Source organism: Crocuta crocuta, unplaced genomic scaffold, assembly GCF_008692635.1.
Source record: "Crocuta crocuta isolate KB4526 unplaced genomic scaffold, BGI_CrCroc_1.0 scaffold67, whole genome shotgun sequence".
In the NCBI taxonomy this organism is placed as follows: Eukaryota; Metazoa; Chordata; class Mammalia; order Carnivora; family Hyaenidae; genus Crocuta; species Crocuta crocuta.
In genome coordinates, this window is record NW_027531896.1 from 763,238 (window position 1) to 789,277 (window position 26,040).

General features: G+C 43.9%; 1 protein-coding gene and 1 pseudogene across 1 annotated transcript; both read right to left on the reverse strand.

Annotated features, from left to right (window-relative positions):
* Positions 1 to 220: 220 nt before the first annotated feature.
* POLR1B (RNA polymerase I subunit B) lies at positions 221 to 25,013 on the reverse strand. Its single transcript, XM_077773470.1, has 15 exons — positions 24,770 to 25,013; positions 20,701 to 20,868; positions 20,309 to 20,455; positions 18,542 to 18,674; positions 16,818 to 16,954; positions 15,862 to 16,085; positions 14,889 to 15,060; positions 12,151 to 12,322; positions 10,689 to 10,970; positions 9,673 to 9,806; positions 4,556 to 4,726; positions 3,796 to 3,952; positions 3,361 to 3,557; positions 2,433 to 2,686; positions 221 to 1,786 (listed from the first exon to the last, which is right to left on the reverse strand). The coding sequence occupies exons 1-15, from the start codon at positions 24,944 to 24,946 to the stop codon at positions 904 to 906; spliced, it is 3,408 nt and encodes a 1,135-aa protein (XP_077629596.1). The 5' UTR covers positions 24,947 to 25,013; the 3' UTR covers positions 221 to 903.
* LOC144239458 (NADH dehydrogenase [ubiquinone] 1 beta subcomplex subunit 8, mitochondrial pseudogene) lies at positions 22,996 to 23,562 on the reverse strand (annotated as a pseudogene).
* Positions 25,014 to 26,040: the final 1,027 nt, after the last annotated feature.

Here is a 26,040-nt window from a genome sequence, read left to right on the forward strand (position 1 = left end):
ACACAACATGAGTGAAGGGAGCCTGGGTGGTTCAGTCAGTCAAGCATCCGACTTCGGCTCAGGTCTTGATCTCACAGTTTGTGGGTTCCAGCCCATCAGGCTCTGTGCTGACAGCTAGCTCAGAGCCTGAAGCCTGCTTTGGATTCTATATCTCCCTCTCTCTCAGAAATAAATAAAACATTAAAAAAAAAAACAAAAAACCACACACACACAACATGAGTGAATTCTAGGTACCTGTTGTCCGACGTTGTGCCTGTCCTTAACAATACCACAATGTACACATAAACATTTGTTAAGAGGGTGGATGTCAAGTTCAGTGTTTTTACCAAAAATGAACACACACGACCCCAAAGGGCACAAGGAATCTTGTGCAAATGGTGTTTATTACCTTGATTAGGATCATTTCACAGGTGTATGCATGTGTTCAAACCCATCAGATTGTATACATTAAATACAGTGCAGTTTTGTAGAACAATTACACTTCAATAAAGCCACCTTTTGCTTTTACTTTAATGTGGATCTAAGAAAATATAAAATTACATCTATGGCTTGCACTGTATTTCTATTGGACTGCTCTGCCCTGGCCGGAGAAATGTCTGACGGTCACCGCCTGCTGAAAATGGGATACAAAGAACCTGGGGTTGGAAAGACATCCCTGTAGATCCTTCTACTTACCAATGCATCGGGTTTTAAACATATTTTGAACAAGTGTATTACAAATCAACTTCAGTAGTTCCTATACTGCACAGACTCTGAAAGCCTGAATTCTTAGTTGCTAGGTTTTGGTTGAAAACTCTAACACCCTTGGAAAAACTCCAGAGTAACCGAGTAATATCGTCACTGTACTGAAGTTATACCTTATATTAATCTGATGGTTTTCCTAACCCAAAAGGCCACACCAGGTTAAATGACATCTAATTTCACTTTGATGTTCATAGCTGCCAGTTCAGCTACGAAATACCGGAAAACGTAAGGCACAGAAACAGTGTCAATAGTATCACTGCGATTACACAAAGTACAGTTGTACTTTCTGTTGCGCATGGCGGACCAAGAAGGGGGCGGCTTCTCCAACAGCGGAGAGAGTAAACTACCACACTCCACACACACGTGGGCTACCGATCGATCCGAACAGTTGAAGAGGCGGTCATGAAGGAGAAAAGATGTACCATGAGCTAAAAGAGCATCCCGCTCCATTTCCCCAAAACGGATTCCACCCTGGACGTTTCTTCCCCCAATAGGCTGGTTAGTGACTTTGTCTCTGGCTCCCGTCGTTCTAACTTGGAATTTGTCCGAGACCATGTGGCGTAAACGCTGATAATAAACCACACCTATGAAAATGTCTGCTTCCAGTTCCAGCCCACTGATGCCACTATACAACCTCTCGGTGCCATAGAAGTTGTAGCCAGCAGCTTTCAACATCTCACCGAAGTATTGTAGGGCCGAGTTCTCCTCTGAGAAGGTGAAGGGCGTAGCATCATGGCAGAGACCGTGCAGAGCGGCAGACTTCCCGGCCATACTCTCAATTAACATACCAATGGTCATGCGGGAGGGAAAACCATGAGGATTGAACAAAATGTCTGGGACCATCCCACTCTCGGTAAATGGCATGTCCTCAGCTGGCCACAACCTGCTCAAGATGCCCTTCTGCCCATGACGACTGGCAAATTTATCTCCGATAGTTGGGTTCCGAGGGACTCTCATTGTGATGCAAATACACTTGAATTTCCCACTGCCAGTGTCATTACTACACACTTTGATGTTATCCACAATGCAATTTTCTTTACTCCTAGGAAAAAGTCAGCAGACGGAAGGTCAAACTATGTTCCTTAAACTTACAAAGACACTTAAGTCTTATTGATATAATTTGTGCGTCATATAGGGTATTTGCAGAACTTATTCTCACCTCTACTCTCCAGTACAAATAGAGATAGTGTCCCTACACGTACTTACAAACAGGGCTACTGATTACGTTGACTACAGAATTATGCTCATCTGAAAGAACAGTGACAGAGGCAACTTAAAAACTATGATGAAGACCTATTGTTGAAACAATTTTATAGATCTAAAATAAACAAAGACATTTTTAATTGTAATAAAAGGCACAATTAACTTGACAGGGAAATTCCTAGGGAATTTCCTAACATGTATGAGAGAGATGATCAAGTTTGAATAATATAGTTTTGAAATAGATCATAGGTTAACTTATCAAACTGTAACAGCCTGACAAGAGAAGTAGAAAAACAAAGGCCACAGAGCAGACACAGAACTTTGTCTCGTTTAAGAAATGCCAATTCAGTTATGACTGAGTCAGGAATTAAACCATCCCTTCTATCTTCTCCAGAATTCTCCTGTTGGAAGATAACATTCACTGACTGTCAGCAATTTCACTGAGAAACCGCCTTTACAAGATAGCATTGAGTATCTGAACTTACTTATAGTACATCACAAAATTTTCCCCGGTGTTGAGGTTCATGTAGCCGTAATATGGATCTCCATACTGTAGCTGTGCTCCGATAAATGGCAATCCATCATCATCTAACTTCTGCAAAACCCGTGGGTCACCAGGTTTGACTCCAAACACCAGACTATCATCTCCTTGTTTAATTTTTTCAGAGAGATCTATGAACTCAGACTTATAGACACTTCCATGGGCAAAGCCTCGTTCCCAGGAGGCCTTATTCACAATCTAGGAAGTAAAAAAAAAAAAATTAATTAATTTAAGAGACTGGGGCCAAATGGGGATTTTAATTTTTAAAATCAAAACTAGTTAGAATTAAAATACTTGGTTTATGATAACTGGCATTCTAATTTTAAAACTCCAGATTTTCCAAGTCACCTATACTATTAAAACCCAGACACTTGTGAATGGCTTCAGACCTAATCATACATAAATATAAAAGGTAGGGGCATCTCGGTGGCTCAGTCAGTTAAACATCTGACTCTTGGTTTTGGCTCAAGTCATGATCTCATGGTTCATGAGATCAAACCCCACGTCAGGCTCTGCACTGACAGCATGGAGCCTGCTTGGGATTCTCTCTCCCTTTGTCCCTCCCCTACTCACATGTGTGTGCGCTCTCTTGCACAAAGTAAATAAACTTAAAAATATGAAAGGTAGATATATCCAAGAGTTCACTGACTAAATATGTACTCACACTATGCACCTACTCTCCATGATATACGTATCTCTAAATATTTAGTGAACATCCCTCAAGGCTTGCCGTTTTCAACGGAGACTGGGAATTCATCATTTAACAGAACACTCCAGTGCCAGGACATGGAAATATTCCTTCAGTAATCTCACAGTAAACAAAAAAGTTAAAATGAAAAGAAATGAAACAACATTCTCCTGGCAGAACTTACCATGGCATCTTCCATATCGTAGCCAGTGTAAGAAATAACAGCAACGATGGCATTTGTCCCAATTGGATAGTTATCCATATCATAATAATCATACATGTATGGTCTCACTAAAGGGCTTTGTGGAGTCTGAAGACGATAAAGTTTATTATCTGATCGAGCTTGATAAGTGAGAAGCGGAAAGCCCATCGTTTGCTTCCCTACAAAGGGGAAAAAAAAAAACCCTTAGCATCTTTTTTCACCTTGATTATAAAGGTCATACATAAAACTGGGAACAATAAAACATTCATCATCAGGGAATGAATAAATCAATCATGGTGGTTCTGCTCGATGTAGACCAATACACAGCATGAAAATGAAGCAGACCCACATGTCTATGTAGCCAGACCAGCAGCGCTTTTCTCACGTGTGAATACACCACTCTCCACTCCCTCTTACCCATCTGGCACTGGTACATGTTCCGAGGACTTTGGTTGTGATCAGAGAAAGGGATGAAGTTGGCGATCACACTCAGCAGGCTGTGAGGGAAGAGCTCCTGGTGGGTAGTAACTCCAGCCAAAACCTCATCCTCAAAGATGGCAATGTTCATGAAGATCTGGAAAAAAAGAAGGGCGAGGAAGTTCAAAGCACAAAGTAAGTGACTGCTAGCATATTAACTCTTCCTCTCTCTCAGAGGTTAGGACTCAAGGAAAACCTTCCCCACTCAACATCATGAACACGGACAGCACATGATCCACTGGGAAGACTGGGGAAGCTTCCAGTTAGAAATATCGCTTGCCTGACCTGTTTCATTCTAAATCCAACCTGGTCCAACTGTGGAAGATAGAAATAAAGAAATTTTAGGTAGCACAAAGCCCACAGTTTCCCAACTGCAAAGATGTAGGCAAAGGCAGTGAGTGAGTCTAATGGAATGTTCCCACCTCATCACCTGAGGCAGAGCCAGGTGCAAAGGAGCTGGGCAGGATGGGAAGGCAGGTAACGTGACCATCAACCCTCTCTGTCGATGTCGAGTGGAGGGAGGAAACGTGAAAATGGCTTCGTGCTCGTCATAGGGTAGAGGTTAAGTTCTAATTTTCTTTTAAAATGCCCGATCTTTATTAAACAGTGATAATATTTTTAAAAAAACAGCAGTGATTAAGTCTCCAAAAGTTGTATATCACACGAGCATGTTCAGGCACCAACACAATGCTCTGTGTACCTGTTCCATAGTTCCAATTAGTTCTTCTTTGCCTAATTCCAGGTTCTGCACAGGCCGCACCAGTCTACAAGGAGTGGTAAACAGGAACAGCCCTGGGTACAGACTTGGTTTTCCTGTCATGGGGATGAGGGCCACTTCCATCCAGGGAGGAATTCTTTTTTCTCTCAACACCTATTTTCAACAAAAAGAGAGTTCAATTAAGAAGTGATGTAGGGGGGCGCCTGGGTGGCTTAGTCGGTTAAACGTCTGACTTTCGCTTAGGTCATGATCTCGTGGTTCGTGGGTTCGAGCCCCATGTCGGGCTCTGTGCTGACAGCCAGCTCAGAGCCTGGAGCCTGTTTCAGTCTGTGACTCCCTATCTCTCTGACCCTCCCCTGCTCACGCTATGTCTCTCTCTCTCTCCTAGAAATAAATAAAACATTAAAAAAAAAAAAGTGATGTAGGGGTGTTTGGGGTCATGATCTCATCGTTTGTGGGTTTGAGTCTGGCAGCCTGTTTTGGATTCTGTCTCTGTCTCTCTGAGCTCCTCCCCTACTCATGCTCTGACTCTTTCTCTCAAAAATAAACATTAAAGAAAAAAGAAAAAAAAAAAAGCCTGGTATCATGACTCATGACCTAAGCCAACATCAAGAGTTGGATGCTCAATCAACTGAGCCACCAGCCAGGCTCCCCTACATGGATTAAATTCTTAATGGAAGGAAGGAAGGGAGGGAGGGAGGAAGACACATAAAATTCTCACAAGTTAACATAGATAAAACCTGAAATTAATGAGGTCTAATACTGAAAAAGGTCAAAGGAATCATCAAAATTCTATGTTCTTAAGAAACAGATATATATGTATTAACCTAACTGAGAAACCAAACCTTGCTTAACCTAGCCAAGAAAAAAAGCTGGCAGGGTGTGTGTGTGGGGGGGAACAAATGTATGGAGTAAGAAGTAACAATGGGAAAAAAACCAGTGAAACAAAAATTTAAAATCACGGGTCTACTCTAAGAGATCAAGACAAAATGGATAAAATGCAGGTTACCAAAATAGACCTCAATAGAGGTAGAAAGCCTCTTTAAAGATGATCGATTTCCATATTAGAAATAAACATATCTAGAACTATCTCCATAGAAAGCATTAGAGCCAAATGGTTTCAAAGGGGAATTCCAGCAGACTTCAGACCAGATAACCCAATGTTCCACAAACTTTCCAGGGCACTGGAAACAAAGGAAAACTTTCTAATTCTTTTATAAAGCAGAAACATATATCTATTAAAAAATAAATTTTTATTACTTAATTGGTATTTCTTCAATATTAAGAAAATGATACACCATGACCAAGTGGGATTTATTCTAAGAACTTAGGATTCATTATTCATCACTATTATTAGAGAATGATGATTATCAGGGAATAAATTAATATAATACACTTAGTATATCTAAAGGAAAATACTACAGATTTTCCCCTGGACATCAAAGAATGAAATACAGAATTACCATATGATCCAGTAATTCTAATTCTAGGCAAACACCCCCAAAGGATCGAAAGCAGGTACCTGTATATCCATGTTCACTCACAGCAGCATTATTCATGATAGCCAAAAGGTGGGAGCAACCTGGAGCGCCTGGGTGGCTCAGCTGGTTAAGCATCTGACTCTTGATTTTGGCTCAGGTTATGATCTCATGGTTTATGGGATCGGGCCCTGTATCGGGGCTTTGCATTTTCAGCATGGAGCTTGCTTAGAATTTTCTCTCTACCACCCCATTTTGTCCCCCACCTCTGTCACTCAAAATAAATGAATAAACTCAAAAAAACCCCCCAAAACCCCACAATGTGGAATCAAGTTAAGTGTCCCATCAATGAATGAATGGATAAACAAAATATGGTAGTATACCCAAGGGAATATTCTTCAGTCTTAAAAAGGAATGAAATTATTTTTATTTATATATGTAATCTTTATAGCCAATGTAGGGTTCAAACTCATGACTCTGAGACCAAGAGTCACATGCTCTCCCAACTGAGCTAACCAGGTGCTCCACGAAGGGATGAAGTTCTGACATAGGCTACAACATGGATGAACTTTGAAACATTATGCTAAGTGAAAGACACCACACACAAAGGGACAAATCCTGTAGATTCCCTTATATGAGGTACCTGACAAAGTCAAAGCTCATGAAGAAAAGTAGAACAGTGGTTACCAGGGAAGGAGGAAATGGGGAGTTCCTGCTGAATGAGTGCAGAGTTTCAGTTTGGGATGATGGAAGACTTCAGGAGATGGATAGTGTAATGATTCCACAACAGCCTGAACATACTTAATGCCACTGAACTACACACTTAAAAATGGTTACAATGTATAAAGAAAACAAAACCACAGGGACCTCCGGAAAAAGTGAAGTCTGATCCAATTTGAGCATCAAAATAAGCAACAGCAGACTCATGAAATAAAACAGGCATCTATAAATCTATGCTGATGTGAATAAACAAATGGAAGCAAAAAGAAAACTCTACAAAACGGCAAATCTCAAACACAAAAGGAATGATGGAGCTAGGAAACAATCGCGGGGCAGCCATCACAATAATCATTCCCTCTGGAAAGAATCAACAGAATAGTAAGAATTCTGCAAAGAATTCACCAATTTGCAGGTAAAAACTTAATGAGGTTTTCACATAGCTTCTTCCAAATATCTCTCCACAAATTATTAATTACACAGAAAAATTAGAAACAGCACAGTGGATCAACCTAGAGAACATAGCCTTAACGAGATCATAATTAACGTCACTAGTTGTGGGACAAGTCAACATTATGTGCCTTTAAAAAAAAATTTTTTTTTAATGTTTATTTATTTGAGAGAGAGAGAGAAAATGAGTGGGGAGGGGCAGAGAGAGAGGGAAACACAGAATCTGAAGCAGGCTCCAGGCTCTGCACTGTCAGCACAGAGCCCGATGCAGGTCCCGAACTCATGAACTGGGAGGTCATGACCTGAGCCGAAGTCAGACACTCAACTGACTGAGCCACCCAGGAGCCCCAACATCATGTGCCTCTTGAAAGGATATCCTGAATCTCATCATCAGAAAGCTACACACCAACATAAAGGATAGCTATACAACAACTGTCCTGTAGTTTTTAAAAAAGTCAAGACACGAAAGACTGAGAGGCTGTTCAAGATTAAAGGAGACTAAAGAAAGACGATACATGTAATACATGATGCTAGACTGGGTCTCAAACCAGGATGGAAAAAAAATTGCTATGGAGGACATTCCTGAGACAACTGGCATAATCTGAATGTCAGCCATGGACTCCATCACCTTGACCTTCCCTGATGATGATAAGCATACTGGGGTTATTGAGGAGAAAAAGCCCTTGTTCTCAGGAAGAATACACTTGATGGTGGCAATCTTCATGGAAAAGGGGACTGGTCTGTATACCATCCTCAAATGGTTATGAAGAAAAAACTATGTACAGGCTTATTAAGGGCCCACAAATGGATAAAGCATGTGGGGCCAAACCTAACAACTGGTGGATCTGGGTAATGGGCTGATGGGAGTTCTCTGTGCTGTTCAAACATCTTTACATTTAAAATTATATCGAACAATTTCAAAACTAAAAATAGCAAAAATGGAATGAAATAAACCAGAGAATGAACGACAATTCATCCTGCTGCCAAAGAACAGTTCTACAATGCCTATTATCTCATAACGAGACTCTTGTTAGGAAAAATTCCAGATATAGGTTAGCCCAAGAAAGTCATTCTACTTGACTTTTTGTTTGTTTTACTTATTTTTGAGAAAGAGAGAGAGACAGAGCATGAGCATGAGCTGGGGAGGGGCAGAGAGAGAGAGGGAGACAAAGAATCCAAAGCAAGCTCCAGGCTCTGAGCTGTCAGCACAGAGCCTGATGCAGGGCTCAAACTCATGAGCTGGGAGATCATGACCTGAGCTGAAGTCAGATGCTTAACCAACTGAGCCACCAAGGCATCCTACTTGACTTTTTATTTTATTTATTTATTTTTTATTTCTGAGAGAGAGAGAAAGAGAGAGAGAGACAGCGTGAGCAGGGGGGAGGATCAGAGAGAGAGAGGGAGACACAGAATCTGAAACAGGTTCCAGGCTCTGAGCTGTCAGCACAGAGCCTGACGTGGGGCTCAAACCCACAAACCGTGAGATCATGACTTGAGCACAAGTCGGACGTTTAACCGACTGAGCCACCCAGGCGCCCCAGTACTTGACTTTTTAAAAACACACTTTCAGGGGGTGCCTGGGTGGCTCAGTCAGCTAAGTGTTTGACTCTTGGTTTCCGCTAAGTCATGACCTCATGGTTTGTGAGTTCAAGCCCCACAACAGGCTTTGTGTTGAGAGTGCAGAGTCTGCTTGAGATCCTCTCTCCCTCTCTGCCCCTCCCCCCTCGCTGTCTCTCTCTCTTTCTCTCTCTCTCAAAAATAAACTTAAAAACATTTGTTTAATAATAATAAATAAATAAATAAAAATACACTTTTAAGACCCAGAAGGTAACAGGGTGTGATTTATACCTTGCATATCTTTAATATTACTTGAAATACAAAGGACATATTTTAAGACCCCCTCTATGCCACTAGTATTAACAAAACAAAAAATCTGCAAGATTAGCAAAGGAGGACCTCAATGAAACTACCAAAAAAATGCACGCAGGTCAAAGTATCTGTCACCAGGGCGACAAAATATCTGCCACTGGGTGGCTCAGTCAGTTAAGCGTCTAACTTCGGCTCAAGTCATGATCTTGCAGTTCGTGGGTTCGAGCCCCGCATCGGGCTCTGTGTTGACAGCCAGTTCAGAGCCTGGAGCCTGTTTCAGATTCTGTGTCTCCCTCTCTCTCTCTGACCCTACCCTGCTCACGCTCTCTCTCTCTCAGAAACCAATAAAACATTTAGAAAAAAATAAAAAAACAAAACAAAGTATCTGCCAGCGACCCCAATCTCTGAGGCCAGCACGAGACAAGACCGTGACACTACAGGGGATGTACAGGCACTCTCAGAATTAGTTTCTGACCTCCAGATGCCCTGGCCACTCTCCGCTGCCCTGGGGCTACCTCAACAACAAGAAGAGGACAGGCAACCCAGGAGTAAGGGACAGAACAATTCACAAAGACACAAGATCACCTTAAAGTGTCGGAGAGAATCTGCCACACCAGGAGCAAGGTCCTTATCCACCCAGCCAACCATGACGCCATCCAGCAGGACAGGGTAGCACTCGCTGTACGGCCGATGTGGAGCTCCGTCAACTGGGGTGACCCCTGGGGAAGCGAACAGGCCAAATGCTCGCACCAGAGTGCTTTCTCCTACATCACAAATTCCCTCCGGGTGGGCTCAACAACTGCTTCCTCATCTCAGAGATCTGGTTATCTTGCCCCTAAACCAGAGCATTTTTATATTGCTGGGTGTTTCCAAGCCACACAAGGAAGTGGCGACTCTGACTGTGTTGGGGGAGAGCAGCTAGGGGACAACAGAAGAGAGGCTTTCCACTGTCTATCTTCTATGCTTTGAGTTGAACCATGTAAATAGATTAGCTTTTCCCTAAAACCCTATCTACATTTGGCCCTCCTTTTTTGTGGATTCCACACCTGTGAATTTGCCTCCTTGCTAACCCCAGCATCAAGACTAGTGGTGCTTTTGTGGTCATTCCAGGACATTCGGCCAGAGCAGAGATAGCAGCTGCAAGGCCCCCAGAACAAATACTTTGTCCTTATGACATCGGGGTACAGACTATCAGACAACCCCTTCTTAATGGTCTTCCTGCAAACTGACACTGCTTCCTACTAAGCGACGCAGTGGTCAAGCCATCGGATGCAGGGAGTGGCCCAAAATGTTATTTCTGATATTCCTGAATGTTAACGCTGAATGCCGCTTTACTTCAAACGCTTTGACATCTTTCTTTTTGCAAAAAATAAAATAAGACTATAGCATTTAATTTCTCCCTCACTCATTCTCATTAAAAAACAAAAAGAAAAAAAATGCACCTGACCTACAGAAGACCCAAGAAACCAGCCCAACTCCCGCACAGAAGAGTAAACAGAATTCGTGCAGGAATTCTCTGCTCAGTTCCCAAAGAAGCATAACCTGACAGTGTGCAGCTGTTAACACCCGAACAAGACTGTTTATCGCTGTGCGTCACATACCCAAGCTGCAGAGCAAAGCTGGAACGGACGCCGTGTACACAAACTGCGTGACGACCTCACACACAGCAGTCAAGTGGTTCATCAGGCCACAGGGCTCCCCGTCTGGGGTGTGCACGGGACACAGGAAACCCCAGGACTCCGGCAGCAGCCTGCGTACCGTGGTGGTCCTCATCTTGGCAAAATCAGCCCCTCTGTGCACACAGCGGAAATGGGAGAGATAGCGTATGAAGTTCAGCTTATCAGCCACGACACAGAGTCCAGAATCTTGCAGGAAGCCAAGACCTTAATAAAACAAAAGTCATTCAAAAACAGGCTAAACTTAAAAAAAAAAAAAAAAAAGTCTATTTGGATTTGAGGCTCTGAGGACAAAACCTCAGAGCACGCTATCAATCAGAGGGACTTACTGTCAAGTTTATTTGTGCTGATGAGTGGGAGGAATTTACAAAACAAGTAGTAAAAAAGCAGTAACTACCCCCCAATTTCCCAAATTATATTAGCGCCAGTGGTTCCCTCTCTTCTCCACTACCACCTCCTTTGTGGGAAATGTTAAATGAGTATGAAACAGCAAGTAACTAAATGGGACTCATCAGACAGGGTTGGATAATATATAAGAAGTTGTTAGTCTTAAAAAAAATCTACATCGGTACCATCTGTTTAAAAAACAACAACAGGGGGCGCCTGGGTGACTAAGCTCAGCGTCCGACTTTGGCTCAGGTCATGATCTCACAGTTCATGGGTTCGAGCCCCTCGTCAGGCTCTGCGCTGACAGCCAGCTCAGAGCCTGGAGCCTGTTTCACATTCTGTGTGCGTCTCTCTCTGACCCTCTCCTGCTCACGCTGTCTCTCTCTGACCCTCATAGATAAATAAAAAGCATTAAAAGTTAAAAAAAAAAAAAAGAAAAACAGCAACAACAACAGCATATTTCTGGGCCCTCATGACCACTTAAGTTTTTCAGGCCTTTCTAATGGACCTGGTTTATGGGATGGGCATGTGGCTACCCCCCAACCCCCAGATCATCTGGCTCAGTAATGGTTCCTCACAGATCTAAGCTGTCTTTGATATTCTGAAGGAAGGAGGCACAGAGATGCATGTGACAGTAAGAAGTGGATTTAAGCTCTACAGATACCTTGCCTCAAGCCCTTCAGACTGATATACATTTGTCAAATTTAAAGGTCTTTTATTTAAGTAGGCTTCACATTCAGCACAGGGCTCAACATTGAACTCATGCCCCGAGACCAAGACCTGAGGTGAGAGCAAGAGTCGGGTGCTTAACCAACTTAACTACCCAGGCATCCCATCGGAGAAGTTAATTTTTATTTATTTATTTATTTTTTTAAATTTTTTAATGTTTTATTTATTTNGTTAATTTTTAAATAGAATCTCTCTCAGCAATATATAAATCCACACTGAGCAAATAACTCTAAAACTGTACCTAAAATGAAGCCAATCTATTTGATTTCACCTGTTTTGGAACGCAGATTCCCAGTAGCAAGAAGATATTCAAATGGTTTTGTAAGGTCTGTTCCCATATTAAAAATCTTCATCAAATTTTCAGTGTTTATGGACACATTGGCCTTCTGAGCCCTCTTGTCTAGGGCTATTTTTATAGACACTAACCAAGCTTCCATTTTTTCCTGAAATGAAAAAAATTTAAACTATTACATTTAAATTACTCACATTTCATACTTACTCCCACATTATAATCCCACATCCATAACAAAGGCCCACTAATTTACACACCTGACATGGAGAATGTCTGGCCTCTAACCCTGAAAACCAGCCTTTTAGTGCACTATTCTATTCTAGTTCAGGCGGAAGCTACAAACTCCTGTAGATCAGGATTTCTCAACCTCAGCGCCACTGACATTTTGGCTATCTTTGTGGTGAGGGGCCAGGCCGTGCATGCAGCATCCCTGGCTCGGACCCACTGGATGCCAGTAACACCCACTGAGGCTATGACGACCAAAAACTGCCTCCAGGCACAGTCAAATCTCCCTTGGCGTGGAGCAAAACTGCTCTCAGTCAAGACCATCCACATTCATGGAAAGAATCAAGTTTGCTGGGCGGGGGATGGGAGGGGTGGTGCCTGAGTGGCTCAGTTGGTTGAGTGTTGAAATCTTGCTTTCAGCTTAGGTCATGATCTTAGGGTTGTGAGATCGAGCCCCGAGCTGGGCTCTGCTTGAGATTTTCTCTCTCTCTCTCCCCCCCTCTGACTCTCCCCATTCCAGCTTGTGCACACTCTGTCTCTTAAATTATAAAAAATAAAAAACAAAACCAAAAATCCCATTTGCTTTGGCTTTAGAAAAGTTTTCCATTAAAATGCTCTTATCAAGCAGTCAGAACAGCTGCAACCCCAGAACAAACAACAAAAGCAAAGCTTTGAGATGAACCAACAGCCCACTCTTCTAAGAGTACAAACAACTGAGGACAGTGAGAATCCCCAGGGCACCGGGGTGGCTCAGTCAGTTGGGGATCTGACTTCGGCTCAGGTCATGACCTTACAGTCTGTGGGTTCAAGCCCTGCACTGGGCTCTGTGCTGACAGCTCAGAATGTGGAGCCTGCTTCCGATTCTGTGTCTCTCTCTCTCTGCCCCTCCCTCACTCATGCTCGCTCGCTCTCTCTCTCAAAAAAATTAACTTAAAAAAAAAAAAAAAAGGACGACTCAGAGTCCCCAAATGACACCCAACATACAAGACAGCTGACAAACTGGTGGGGAAGAGTGATACTTTCTTCTCCTAGAAGTCTAAAACAAAATGGAAAAGATGATAGAAGAGACAGAAAAGAGGAAAGAAAGCCACAGAACTGAGGATCAGAGATCCGGGTAGCAGCTCTGTGACCTGAGACAGGAAGAGACGGGAGGAATGAGGATCTAAACGGTCTCTTCCTGGTAAGGGGTCTGCCTGTCACTCTGTAGTGAATTTGCTAAGGTGAGTAACTAGCATTGGGCACATACTGTAAGCAGGCACTCTGCGTATTTATTTAAGCCTCACAACAAACTTTTCGTCAAAGAGCAGTGCATTATAGGATGACTTGGGCCCAACGTACTTCAGCCTTAAGAATCTTCCAGGCTTTACGAAGGTAGCAGGTACATAAACTCATTATGAAGACTGAGGCGCTGGCTGGTAATCAAATACACTTCTACAGAGAGACAAACTATCACACTGAGTAGAATAAATGAAAATTATAAATAGCCTCCCATCAATGTAGGTCAGGTTCTTCCGCCAACTCGCATTTTTTGGGTTGTAGCACTTTCTGGCTTTAGGAATGCAGTCGAGTGATCAGGGACTTGTAAAGCCTGTGCACAACAGCGCAAGAGAAGTGAGAGAGGCCTCTAAGAAGCCTTCTGTGAGGTCTGCCAGCCTTTGTGGTAAAAGGCTTAGGGGCATAGAGCTGAGCAGGCAGTGCCTCTGGTAGGGAGGGCAGATACCACAGAAGGCGATGAACAGCAGTCCCCAGAGCTGTTCTAAAGCTCAGAGGCAGCAGCTCTTCTGTATCTCTCACTCCCTCACTGGTAAGAAGCCCTTAGAACCAAGCACAGAAATCACAGTACACCTCAATTTCTGCTGCGATATTCAGTGAAATGATAATGAAGTCTGTAGTTCAGATCATGTCACTGTCCTGTACCTTCCTGAAGATTCTCACTGTGTCCCAAGGTCAGGGGTTCAGAAGCTTAAAACAAAGCTGCTATAAAAGCATGGAAATCGCACGTTAGGCCAGTTACATGTCATCATTAACGTTATGACTGAGACTTGATGTTGCCTTTATTTAACCTCAAGAAATATTAAATTTTTTTTTAATGTTTATTATTGACAGACAGAGACAGAGCATGAGCAGGGAAGGGGCAGAGAGAAAGAGAGACACAGAATCCGAAGCAGGCTCCAGGCTCTGAGCTGTTGGCACAGAGCCCAATGCGGGGCTCATACTCACAAACCGTGAGACCATGACCTGAGCCAAAGTCGGATGCTTAACCGACTGAGCCACCCAGCGCCCCAAACCTCCAGGAAATTATTAAAGAATTTCTGAATTTGGTATAAACTTAAGATCTTTGATTAAATCCCTGCCTGCCAAAGAAAAAGGCAGACTATGTAAAGCGCCGAAACTACCAATTGGAAATATGCAGAAAACAGTACCGCCAGACACCGTCATACCATCCCACAAGAGGGGCGATCGGCCCAAGGGTGAGAGCAGCAAGAGTTTACCTTCAGAAACATAAGGAAGAGCTGACCAGGGGTAAGGACTTCTTGATTCACTAAACTATCAGGGTTCTCTTCCATGCACTCTCCTTTGGCCAAAGCAAAGAGCTTCCGGGTCATGAGACAAAGCATGTAAAACTTCTCAGTACTGGATTTCAGGTGGATACAGATGCACTGGCTGTCAAAAATAGAAAGCAAAGCTTAAAACAATTTAGCTGCTCCTAGTACTTGATGGCCTACGAACCAAGGTTCCCAATTCCTGTTAACTAAAAGTTCTTACTCACTTGGAAAAACAACTGCTTTTCATCTTTATTGGCAACATCAGCAAAAGGACAGTATATGATCACAGGGTCTAGAGCTGTGCTGGACCACACGGCATGACAAGCAGCCTGTGGCTATTTAAACTTAAATTAATTAAAATTAAATAAAATTAAGAATTCAGCTTCTCAGTGGCACTGGCCATTCAGGTGCTCAACATGTGACCCGTGCCTACATACTGAACAGAGCTAGTAACTACGCAGTGGTGATATAACAGGGCCTTTGCCTTGGGGAACTAAAGGGACAGGATGCCCACAACTTCCAAATGTTACAGGAAGAAAAAGGCTGACCTACGTAAAGAGAAATTAAGAGAGCAAATGTAATAAAAATGGTAACAACTAGTGAACGTCAGGGTCCGCGGTACTGTTTTTGCAGCAATTCTGCAGTCTGGAGTTGTTTCAAAACGAGAGCTTAAAAGTACAATAAAATAAAATGTAAGTACTAAAGAAAGAAAAGAGAGGATGGCCAGAGGAGGCCATNTTTTTGACTATTTATACCTCCAAATTGCCGATAACCGAGCTAGGCCCTGCTTCCTTAGACCAGAATGCTACCCCCAGGTCCACTCTGATTCCCAGAGGACTCACAGCCCTAGCTCCAATCAGTACAAAGAGGCACTGACACCGCCCGCCCCACAAAAAACCGTGTAGGCAAAAGCACGTACTCAAACAGAAATTCCGCAGCCTGTTCGTTTGGATACCAGTCAGGGAGACTGAGCTTCACTCTGAAGCGTTCCCCCAGATAGTTAAGGACCTGTTTTTGGGTGGAACAACCCTCTTCCATTACGATCCTTAACATTTGCGAAACGGAGTTCCTAAAGAAAGAGTCCTCCTCTTTGCCTTTGATGAGCTCCTGAAAAATCTGGTAATCGGAGAAGTTGACAAGTGCCTAGAATAGAAATAGAGGGGAAAAAAAAGGTTTTCTTTTTAATCGCTAGTCATAGCTAAACAATTTTAGCCATTCTATTTCTCTAAGAAAAATCAGCACTCCACTACTGGCAAAACGAAATGAACTCTCCCAAACAAGGCATGGCTTGTATGATGACAGCAAGATGGTCCCGAAATCCTTGCTTTCTGGGAGTCACAGACTGTAGAGCCTCCTTCCAGGCTTAATCGGCACTGGCCTCTCTGACCAAGACAATGTGGTGAAAAAGCTGATGTGTGACTCTGAAGGACAGGTCACAAAAGGGGCCGCGGCTTCACCTCGCTCTCCTGGCTAACCCTCTCGGGGAAGACAGCTGCCTCAAGCAGCCTGTGGAAAGGCCCACGTGCACAGGAACTAGGACCTCCCGCCACTAGCCCGCCAGTGACTTGCCAGCCACAAGTGACCACCTTGGAAGTGGATCCTCCGGCCCTGGGCGGGCCTTCTAAATGACTACAGCTGCTGCTGACATCTCACTGCAACCCTGAGGTACAAGTGCCCCCAATCCTAGCCACTTCCAAATTCCTCACCACAGAAATAGCGAGAGAGAAATGCTCTACTGATATTTTGGGTAATTTGTTATGGAGCAGTGCAAAGCTGGTACGGCATCAACTCCACTAGGGAGAACTTATCCATTCTGACAGAATGTGACCTCCAGACTCTCTTCATAGCAAAAGAAATATACTCATTAATTCACACCTTCAGCGCAAATCCCAAAGGAAGAAAAAACAGTTCTTTGCGGTAAATAAAGTTCAACATAACCGTGCCATTTTCCAGGTAGTGGAGGTTCATGTTGACAGCAGAATGCTCCTCCCTCACACAGTGCATTGAAACTCCTGTTGAAACCAAGCAAAAAGTCAAAGCTCAGTAATACCATCACTGCTTTGATCATCATTTTCTTCCTAAATTACGTTTGACCCTCTTAAAAAGAGAGCCAAATCACTAAGGTTAGCCAACACTGGCAAGCAAAAATGTCTCCAGACCTTGCCAAATGTCCCCTGGGGTGCACAATCTCCCTGGGCTGAAAAACCACAAGTAACTGAAGCTACAAATTTAATGAAATTTCAGTTTCCTTCTAGAGTAGCATCCATGTGTTACAACACATTATTTCGCTAGCACCCTGCAGAGCCTGATCATATAGTACTTTATATCCCCTGTACTCTGTGGAATCTGATCAAAAGAAAATGGCTTGATCCAAGAGTTCAAATGGAGAAAAGCAGGATTTTAGATTTTAAGTCTGTTTCAGCTTTATTTATTTAAAAAAAATTTTTTTCATGTTTTATTTCTGAGAGAGAGACAGCATGAGCAGGGGGTCTTAGAGAGACAGACACAGAATCTGAAACAGGCTCCAGGCTCTGAGCTGGCTGTCAGCACAGAGCCTGACGCGGGGCTCGAATCCACGAACTGTGAGATCATGACCTGAGCCAAAGTCGGATGCTCAACCGACTGAGCCACCCAGGCGCCCCAGTTTTGTTTCAGCTTTAAACAAAGACTGCTAAGACATTCTGCATCAGTGATGCAAAAGAATAAATGACTAGCCATTCTGACTTGCTGAGATGCTCTTATTCTAGGTATAGTATATACGGCCATCATTAGAGGCCGATTTTTAGCTCAATTATAAGAATAAGTTATTCACGTGCAGGGTTACCCAGGAATGCAAAATGTTGTCTTATGAAGTCAGGCTCTGTCACAAAGAGTACTCAGAGGCCAGGTGGCTGTCAGCCAGGGACCCTAAGAGGAATGCCGCAGAAGAGGAAACCTACACCAGAAGACTTTTGAGGCCCATACCCACCTCTGGTTCAGTCAGGCCAGCCTTCATCTTCATAAATAAGAACATCAGTACGTGTGTTCTTTCTTTTTTGTTAAATGTTTACTACGCATTTTTTCTCGAGAGACAGAGAGAGCAGGAGACAGAGGATCCAAAGCAGTCTCTGAGCTGTCAGCACAGAGCCTGACATGAGGCTTGAACCCACGAACCTCAAGATCATGACCTGAGTTGAAGTCGGATGCTTAACCAACTGAGCCACCTATGTGCCCTATATACATGTTCTTTAACATGAAAAAAATTAAACACAATAGAGAGTAGGTTTCCCACTATAAGATGCTTACTAACTTAACAGAAATGTCTACTAGAAAAACAAAACTTTGGGGTGTCTGGGTGGCTCAGTCGGTTAAGCGTCCGACTTCAGCTCAGGTCATGATCTTGCCGTTTGTGAGCTCAAGCCCCACGTAGGGGTCTGTGCTGACAGCTCAGAGCCTGGAGGCTGCTTCAGATTCTGTATCTCTCTTTCTCTCTGCCCCTCCCCAGCTCATGTTCTGTCTCTATCTCTCAAAAATAAATAAATGTTAAAAAAAAAAAAAAGAAAAGAAAAAGAAAAACAAAACTTTTCTAAAAGAACATTCCAAAGGTCACTACAACTTACCATACTGAGTATAGCCAGGCCCTCTGGTTTTCCATTTTGGTCTTACCATTGCAATGGGGAAATTTCTGCGAGGCATAATTAACATTCGGATGACTTTTTCAATGCCATTGACTATAAAGTAGCCTCCCATTTCCTGCCAAACAAATGAATTAAAATTGGTTAAACAAAGATCCACTGTCACCAGGAAGCTAACTGCCAGACGCAGCGCCATGTGCAGAAGAGGTATGCGGAGGCGGAAGGGTCTACAGAGCCCTTGGAAACTTCATGGAAACTGTCAGTGCGTGAATTGACAGTCTTCTCAAGTGCATTAAAAAGGTTCTAGGGACCTGGCAGAAAAGTATAGAAGGATCAGGGTACTTTCCTCTCCTGGACACACTCGACCTAACTTGCCTTTCTGTCCACTTAAAATGATTTCAGTCTTCAAATGATATTTTAAAAACAGAATAATAATAATTAAAAAAAAAAAAAACCTTACTTGAAAGAGAGAAGGTATCGGGGCGCCTGGGTGGCTCAGTCGGTTAAGCGTCCGACTTTCACTTAGGTCATGATCTCGTGGTTCGTGGGTTCGAGCCCCGTGTCGGGCTCTGTGCTGACTGCCGGCTCAGAGCCTGGAGCCTGTTTCAGTCTGTGACTCCCTCTCTCTCTGACCCTCCCCTCGCTCACGCTGTCTCTCTCTCTCTCCTAGAAATAAATAAAACATTTAAAAAATAATAATAATAAAAAAAGAAGATTTTCTAAAAAAAAAAAAGAAAGAGAGAAGGTATCGGGGCGCCTGGGTGGCTCAGTCGGTTAAACTCTCTCTCTCAAAAAAAAAAAAAGTAAATAAGCATGAAAAAAGTTTTTTTTTTTAATAAAAAAAAAAAACTTTTTTCATGCTTATTTACTTTTTTTTTTTTTGAGAGAGAGAGACAGTGCATGGGTAGGGGAGGGGCAGACAGAGAGGGAGAGAGAGAATCCCAAGGAGATTGTGTACTGTCAGCACAGGGCCCGATGCGGGGCTCAAACCCACAAACCGTGAGATCATGGCCTGAGCCGAAACCAAGAGTTGGACACTTAACTGGCTGAGCTGCCCAGGTGCCCCTCTGGTATCACATTTCTGTGATACATAAAAGGCTACTACACATTGATCCCATGAAGCAGGTACATCACACTAGGTGCTCTGTTACCAGTCCAGTTAATCCTCATAACAATAAGTGGCACAGTTACTATGCCCAGAGGAAATGGAGGCTCAGAAAGATAAAAGTTCCCAAAGCCACCTAACTGTAAGTGGAGCAGTTGGGTGTCAAACCCAGATCTGACACCATAACCCTCATGCCATCACAAAACACATCTCCCTATTGCAAGCAGAGTCTATACTTGTTGATCACGTCAACTCAGTACCGCAAAACCACCTACCGCAGATGAAAAACGTGCCGAAGGAGAGGTACAGGAAGCAATGCAATGTGCTCACAGAATCTTACTGTTGGTAAAGCAAGCATCTCATACGGAAATTATATACAGAATGTGTACCATGCAGAAAAGTAGGGAAAAACCTATCAATTCTTCCCCCATAATAATAATATTCTCTAACTATACAGTCATGTTTCACACAGTCTCATTTGAGACTCATCTGAGCGTACGAAGTAGGCAGCACAAAAGATAGCAAGCCCCATTTTACTCTCCAGAACTTGAAGCGGAGAAAGAAAAGCCAACTCCCACTGATAAGTTTCCTATCTTCTCACTCCCACCTCGGGCCTTTTCTACCATCACAGGGATGCCCGCAATTACCTCGGCTTCTTCATGGTGCTCAATGAGGGCTTTGGGAGGAAGGTTGTATAAGTTGCAAAGCTTAGACTTCACCATGATGGGAACATAGCCAAGAAACTGTTTAATGGTGCCTTTTGAGATTCCATTCACTGCCCAGCTGATATCAGCCTAAATGAAAATGAGAGAAGAAAATTGCTTAATAATAAAAAGAAACTGCCTGGATCTACAAAAACAAGTATTTTAAAAGAGTAAAGAAGACCATCAAGTACATGATTTTATCCTTTACATTCACAAGCTGGGATCTTTAAATGACAGTACTAAGAAAGCAGAATTCTGCCATAAGTTTTATTAGGAACCGGCCTTATTCTCAAAAACCTACAGCCTAAGGGTCACACACCATCACTTGTACTCACTGTCAACTTGCCCCGGTAGGTACTCCTCCGGCCCCGACATTCTGCTGGATAGATGTTGAGCTCTTTGCAGATGTTTCCTTTTGGAACCATAGGTGGACTGATGACAGCATCCACAATAGTAAGAGAGATGCGCTCATCTTTGAAAGCAAATTCAAAGGGAGGTATAGCCTGAAACAGAATTCACACTATGAACTGCTTGCCATTTCCAAGGCCCTCTTTCTTCAAGATTCTTCCAAAGCTCACGTGTTCTACGAGCACTGATGCCATAATGCCAAACGTGACATATCTAAAAAGATGGTTAAAACAACATCCGGTCCACTCATACCCTCACTAAGTACCTACAACTATAATGAACTAGTTCCGACTGTGAGTGTCTGCTACAGGTCACATTCGTATTAGGCTCGAGGGTATAGTTGTGTACAGAACAAAACTGTTCTCTGACCAAGTGCCTGACTTCTCTCTTTTACCTGGTACCTGCAATGTGCACAGTAAGGCAAACGGGACTGCTCCTAATAGGCAAGCATCCGGAAAGATCCTCCTGATTTAGGGCTGGACACTCCGATGCCATTCTTTAGGCTGGTATTGGTACATTTCATTCCATGGCGGTCTCATACCGAAACCAGAGCCACGTAGGCGGTGGCCACGGTGGCTCTTCCCGTTCTACAAGAGCTGCTTCTCAGCGACACTCCCCGGGGAAGCTCTCCTGTTCTGAGGAAGGGGCATAGCTGCGCTCTCCTACATATTAACTATGAACAACCTCCGGACCTTAGCGTTAGAACAAGAATGCCAGAAATGGAGCCAAGAATATAAAGAAGGTTCTCCACCCTCGTGTTTGTTCAACTGACCTTTTCTAAGTTTTCAAATTTTATCTAAAGCTGGTATTGTTTTAGAATTTAGTATTTTATTCTAAAATAAAATCTTAATGCAGTTTTTACTTAAGGATGAAGCAGTAAGTTTTAAAAGGGAGATCAGAAGATTCACTTTCTCAAGCTACAGCTGTACCGTCTATATCGCAAACACAATCTTGTTATTTGAGATAGGTATGGCCTATAAAGCTGCCACAAACACGGAACTGTTCTTAGGGGAAATAACAAATTTAGGTTCCTGTGAGTCTCTGATCACACTCTGTCAAATGACCAATACATAACCTTGTTTTATGTGCATTTCTACTTAAAGACACCTTACTTAATATATATTATTTATTCATTAACACTGAACTCACAGCCAACAGCACCAACTCATGACTAAACAAGGTTATTTAAGACATATTTTCTCTTAAGGGGTATATCACAGCTTTTTTACACTTAGACCATTAGATAGCACTCGAGCACTATGCTTGCGGGCTCTTTTAAAGAGTGAGATCACCAACAAAAGCACCAGAATGAGAAAAATTGGACAGACTTCGAAAAGGATACTTATTTATAGTATGAGAACTTGAAACAAGAAATAGAGCGTCACTTTCTTGGACCTCAGTTGGGACAGTATGCACTGGGCAATTCAAAATTTTCACCACTCTGCACATGGTGCTAAGTGCTATTTGTGAATTACAAATAAATTTTAGTGAGTAGGCAATTCACAAATACAAATTCCTGAATAATGAGATTAAATGTATCCTGAAAAGATGACTGTGAGATTCATCAATTTAGACTCACAGAATGCAGAAATCCATCCCCCCTCCCAAATTGGGCAAAACTGTAAATAAACAAAAATATGACAAAGGCTATTTTTCTCTTGACTTTATAAATGTTAGTCATTTACTTTACTGTTTTATGTAAGAACACTTTCACACACTGTTCTGATACAATACTAAGTTGCAACATCTTTATCTGTGCTGACCACACTTTCTATATGTATTTCAATCAAAATAACATATCACAAGAGACTAAACATAGAAGAAATACAAATCCAGCTGTCTTCTAAGAAGTCAGGCATTTAAAAGATATGCAAAAATACCATTTACCTATTAATTTTTTCTGCCCTAGAAAAAAAATTTTTAATGTTATTTATTTTTGAGAGAGAGAGACAGAGTGTGAGCTGGGGAGGGACAGAGAGAGAGAGGGAGACACAGATCAGAAGCAGGCTGCAGGCTCTGAGCTGTCAGCACAGAGCCCAACGTGGGGCTCAAACCCACAAGGCATGTAATCATGACCTGGGCTCCTAACTGACTGAGCCACCCAGGCATCCCTAGAAAAAATGTTTTTAACAACAGCACTAAGTTTTACTAGGGATTTCGTTCAGGTTAAGTCTCTAGAAATAAGGGAGTCGCTTAGGCGGCACAAAGCTGATGAAGCTTCCTCAGATCTCATATGGAACCAGCTCAGCAGGCTCTTTAGTGTGATCACTTCCTCGTTCCAGGTACAAATTATTATAAGGCTACTGTTTGGAGCCCACTGGACTGGTAGGTGGGTAGGTTTCCCCAACCCAAAACATGAACAGCATGAAAGCGGTGAAGCCCAAGATGTGCTCACACATGAGATTCCGGGAAACAGGCATGGGGTAGATGTGTCCCACACGGTTCCTGATATACATGTCAAGGTCCCAGTGCATCGGTTCACCTGAGTTCAACCTCAGGTCTGGGTGGTCCCAGTCAGATCATGGACCCCTCTCCTGCTGTAAGCAAGCCATCGGGGAGCTTCTGGTAGTTGCCATGCCCCATGCCATCATCTGGGTACAGTTGGTAGTCTTCCACCCACATATTATCCTTCTTGGAAGCGCTGGCCTGTTCTCCTGGGATCTTGGGATAGTGCCCTGGGGCATGTCCTTGGTAATGTGGGAGGCTGGCTGTGCACCTAACGGCACCACGGTCCCAGCTGCCCTTTGCAGCCATCGGACTACCAGGACCTGTGCCCTGGCCACCGCCATCTTCACCTTCCTGCCCCCCAATTTTTTTTTAATATTGATTTATTTTTGAGAGAGAGAAGGCAGAGTGTGAGCAGAGGAGGGGCTGAGAGACAGGGAGACACAGAATCCAAAGCAGGCTCCAGGCTCTGAGCTGTCAGCACAGAGCCCAACGCGGGGCTCAGACTCATGGATTTCAGATCATGATCTGAGCCAAAGTCAGACACTTAACTGACTGAGCCACCCAGGCGCCCCTCCCCAAAAATACTTATAATAAAAATGTTAATATATCATTGGTTTATCTTTTAAATGAATTTGTATTTTAAAAATTTCTCAATTTTTATTTCTAATAGGGTAAATACCGGTAAACAAAGCTCTTTAGGACCCCTCAAGAATTTTAAGAGTGGAAGGGGGTCCTGGAAGTTTGAGAACTTCCAGTGTATATATTACTGGCACCCCAGAGCCCACTGCCTGGAGGCGCCGGTGATGCTAACCAAATGAGACTTCCCCCACCATCTTCACTTGAACTCTGCTACCAAATCCTTTAAATCAATCAAATCACTTAATGTTGAATAAGTGTTACTACTGCTCAATCTCGCTGTTAGGCCTCATTTACATCTTCCTCAACACCCACCTGATTCAGAGCAGGTGCCCAATAGTTTCTCCCTTTAAAGCTGAGAAGAAAACCATGGAAAGATGACCTCACACAGTACAGTCTAGGATCAGAGCCTTTTCGGGTAAGTCTCAAGAGAGGTAAAACTTCCAATGACATGAAAGCGTGTGCGGTGTGAATGGCTGGGAAGCACACTCACCACGGGGCACTTCCTCACTCTCACGCACGCAGACACTGGCCTACAGAACACTAAGGTTCCAATCACAAAGAAATCCAGAAATCACAAATACATCTAGTACTCCCCCAGTCGACAAGGCTGCAAGTGCCAGGCCCTCCGCTGACCCTGGCGCGATCAAGGACTATTTGGGATTGATACTGTGATGTCCCAGCCATCTCTCTGGGACCCCTACCCAATGCCAGTGCCCCACTCACCCTGCCTCCTGGATCTACCCCGCACCCCTCGCCACACCTGCATCCTCCCATCCACCTCCCTCCTCCAGCCCGGGGGGGCCCTTCTCCTCTGCCCCCCTCGAGTTTCGCCTCGCCTCGGGCCTTGTCGGAGCAAGGGGAGCCGCAGAACGCAGAGCTGACTGCAGCCTGGGAGGACGCCGCGCTCACCTGCACCGCGTGGCTGAGTCCCTCGCGCACAGCGTAGTTGAAAGACTCGACATGCGCCCGCGTCAGTTCCTGCAACGCTGGCTTTTGCTGCTCCCGCGGGATCCCATAAGACGGGTCAGTCAAATGCTTTAAGCTAGGCCCCTTGGGCAGGCTCTGCCACCGGCCGGCGTGATCCATGCGTCCTCCTGCCACGGGGCGCCAGCCACAGCTCCGCACGCGCCGGGAAGAAGGGCAGGCGCCCCGGTGCCCAAGGCCTGCTGGGAAATGTAGTTCTTCTGGTTCCGCCGAACCTCGGCCCTTCGATTTTCCCTGGTCGACTTGAAACCTAAACCTTGGAGTGAACCGGCCGGTGTAAAACTGTACAGAGCCAGAGTGTGGTCGCCCCACCCATTTCCCCCTCTGCGGAAGGAAGACAGAAATCGGCTTCACGCCAGCTCTGCACCCCATTCAGCGTGTGATCTCTTCCGCTTTATATTCGCACTGTCGATTAGGCCCGGAGGAGAGCTGTCTTCAGAGATTCATTACCTTCCTATTCCCCTTGATCGTTTTCCGATGCTGATGCCTGATGCTGACCTTGGCGTCAGGAAAAAAGCAGATGTTGGGCACCAGACTGCCATCTCTACCCAACTCTGAAGTCGTGAAGACTCATCACTGTGATGGGGAAAGAGTGCTCTGCCCTCGCTATCCCCTCTCCACATCTAGATCGGAGGCCTGGAGGCAGTGGGAGGCCGCACATCCAAGGGGACTTCCAGCCTTAAGATCCTTTGAATTTCTATGAGTCCTATGAATCCCTTACCTCCCCAGAATATGGGTTTATCAAGGAATGCCTGCAGTTGTTTTTCAATTTCGTGTGTATGTGTTTAACAGTTGTGTTGTGTATTGCGACACAGTTGACATACACACACTTAAAGTGTACACGTTGTGGGGCGCCTGGGTGGCTTAGTCGGTTAAGCGTCCGACTTCCGCTTAGGTCATGATCTCGCGGTTCGTGGGTTCGAGCCCCGCGTCGGGCTCTGTGCTGACTGCCAGCTCAGAGCCTGGAGCCTATTTCAGAGTCTGTGTCTCCCTCTCTCTCTGACCCTCCCCTGCTCACGCTGTCTCTCTCTCTCTCTCTCTCTCTCCTAGAAATAAATAAAAATATTTTTTAAAAAGTGTACACGTTGTTAGGTTTTGACCTATGTATACATCCATGTAGCCATTATGATAGAAGATAGGATTCAGTAGGCAGAGAAGTAAAGATTAGGGCCTAAGGTCCTGGGGGAGGGGGGGGG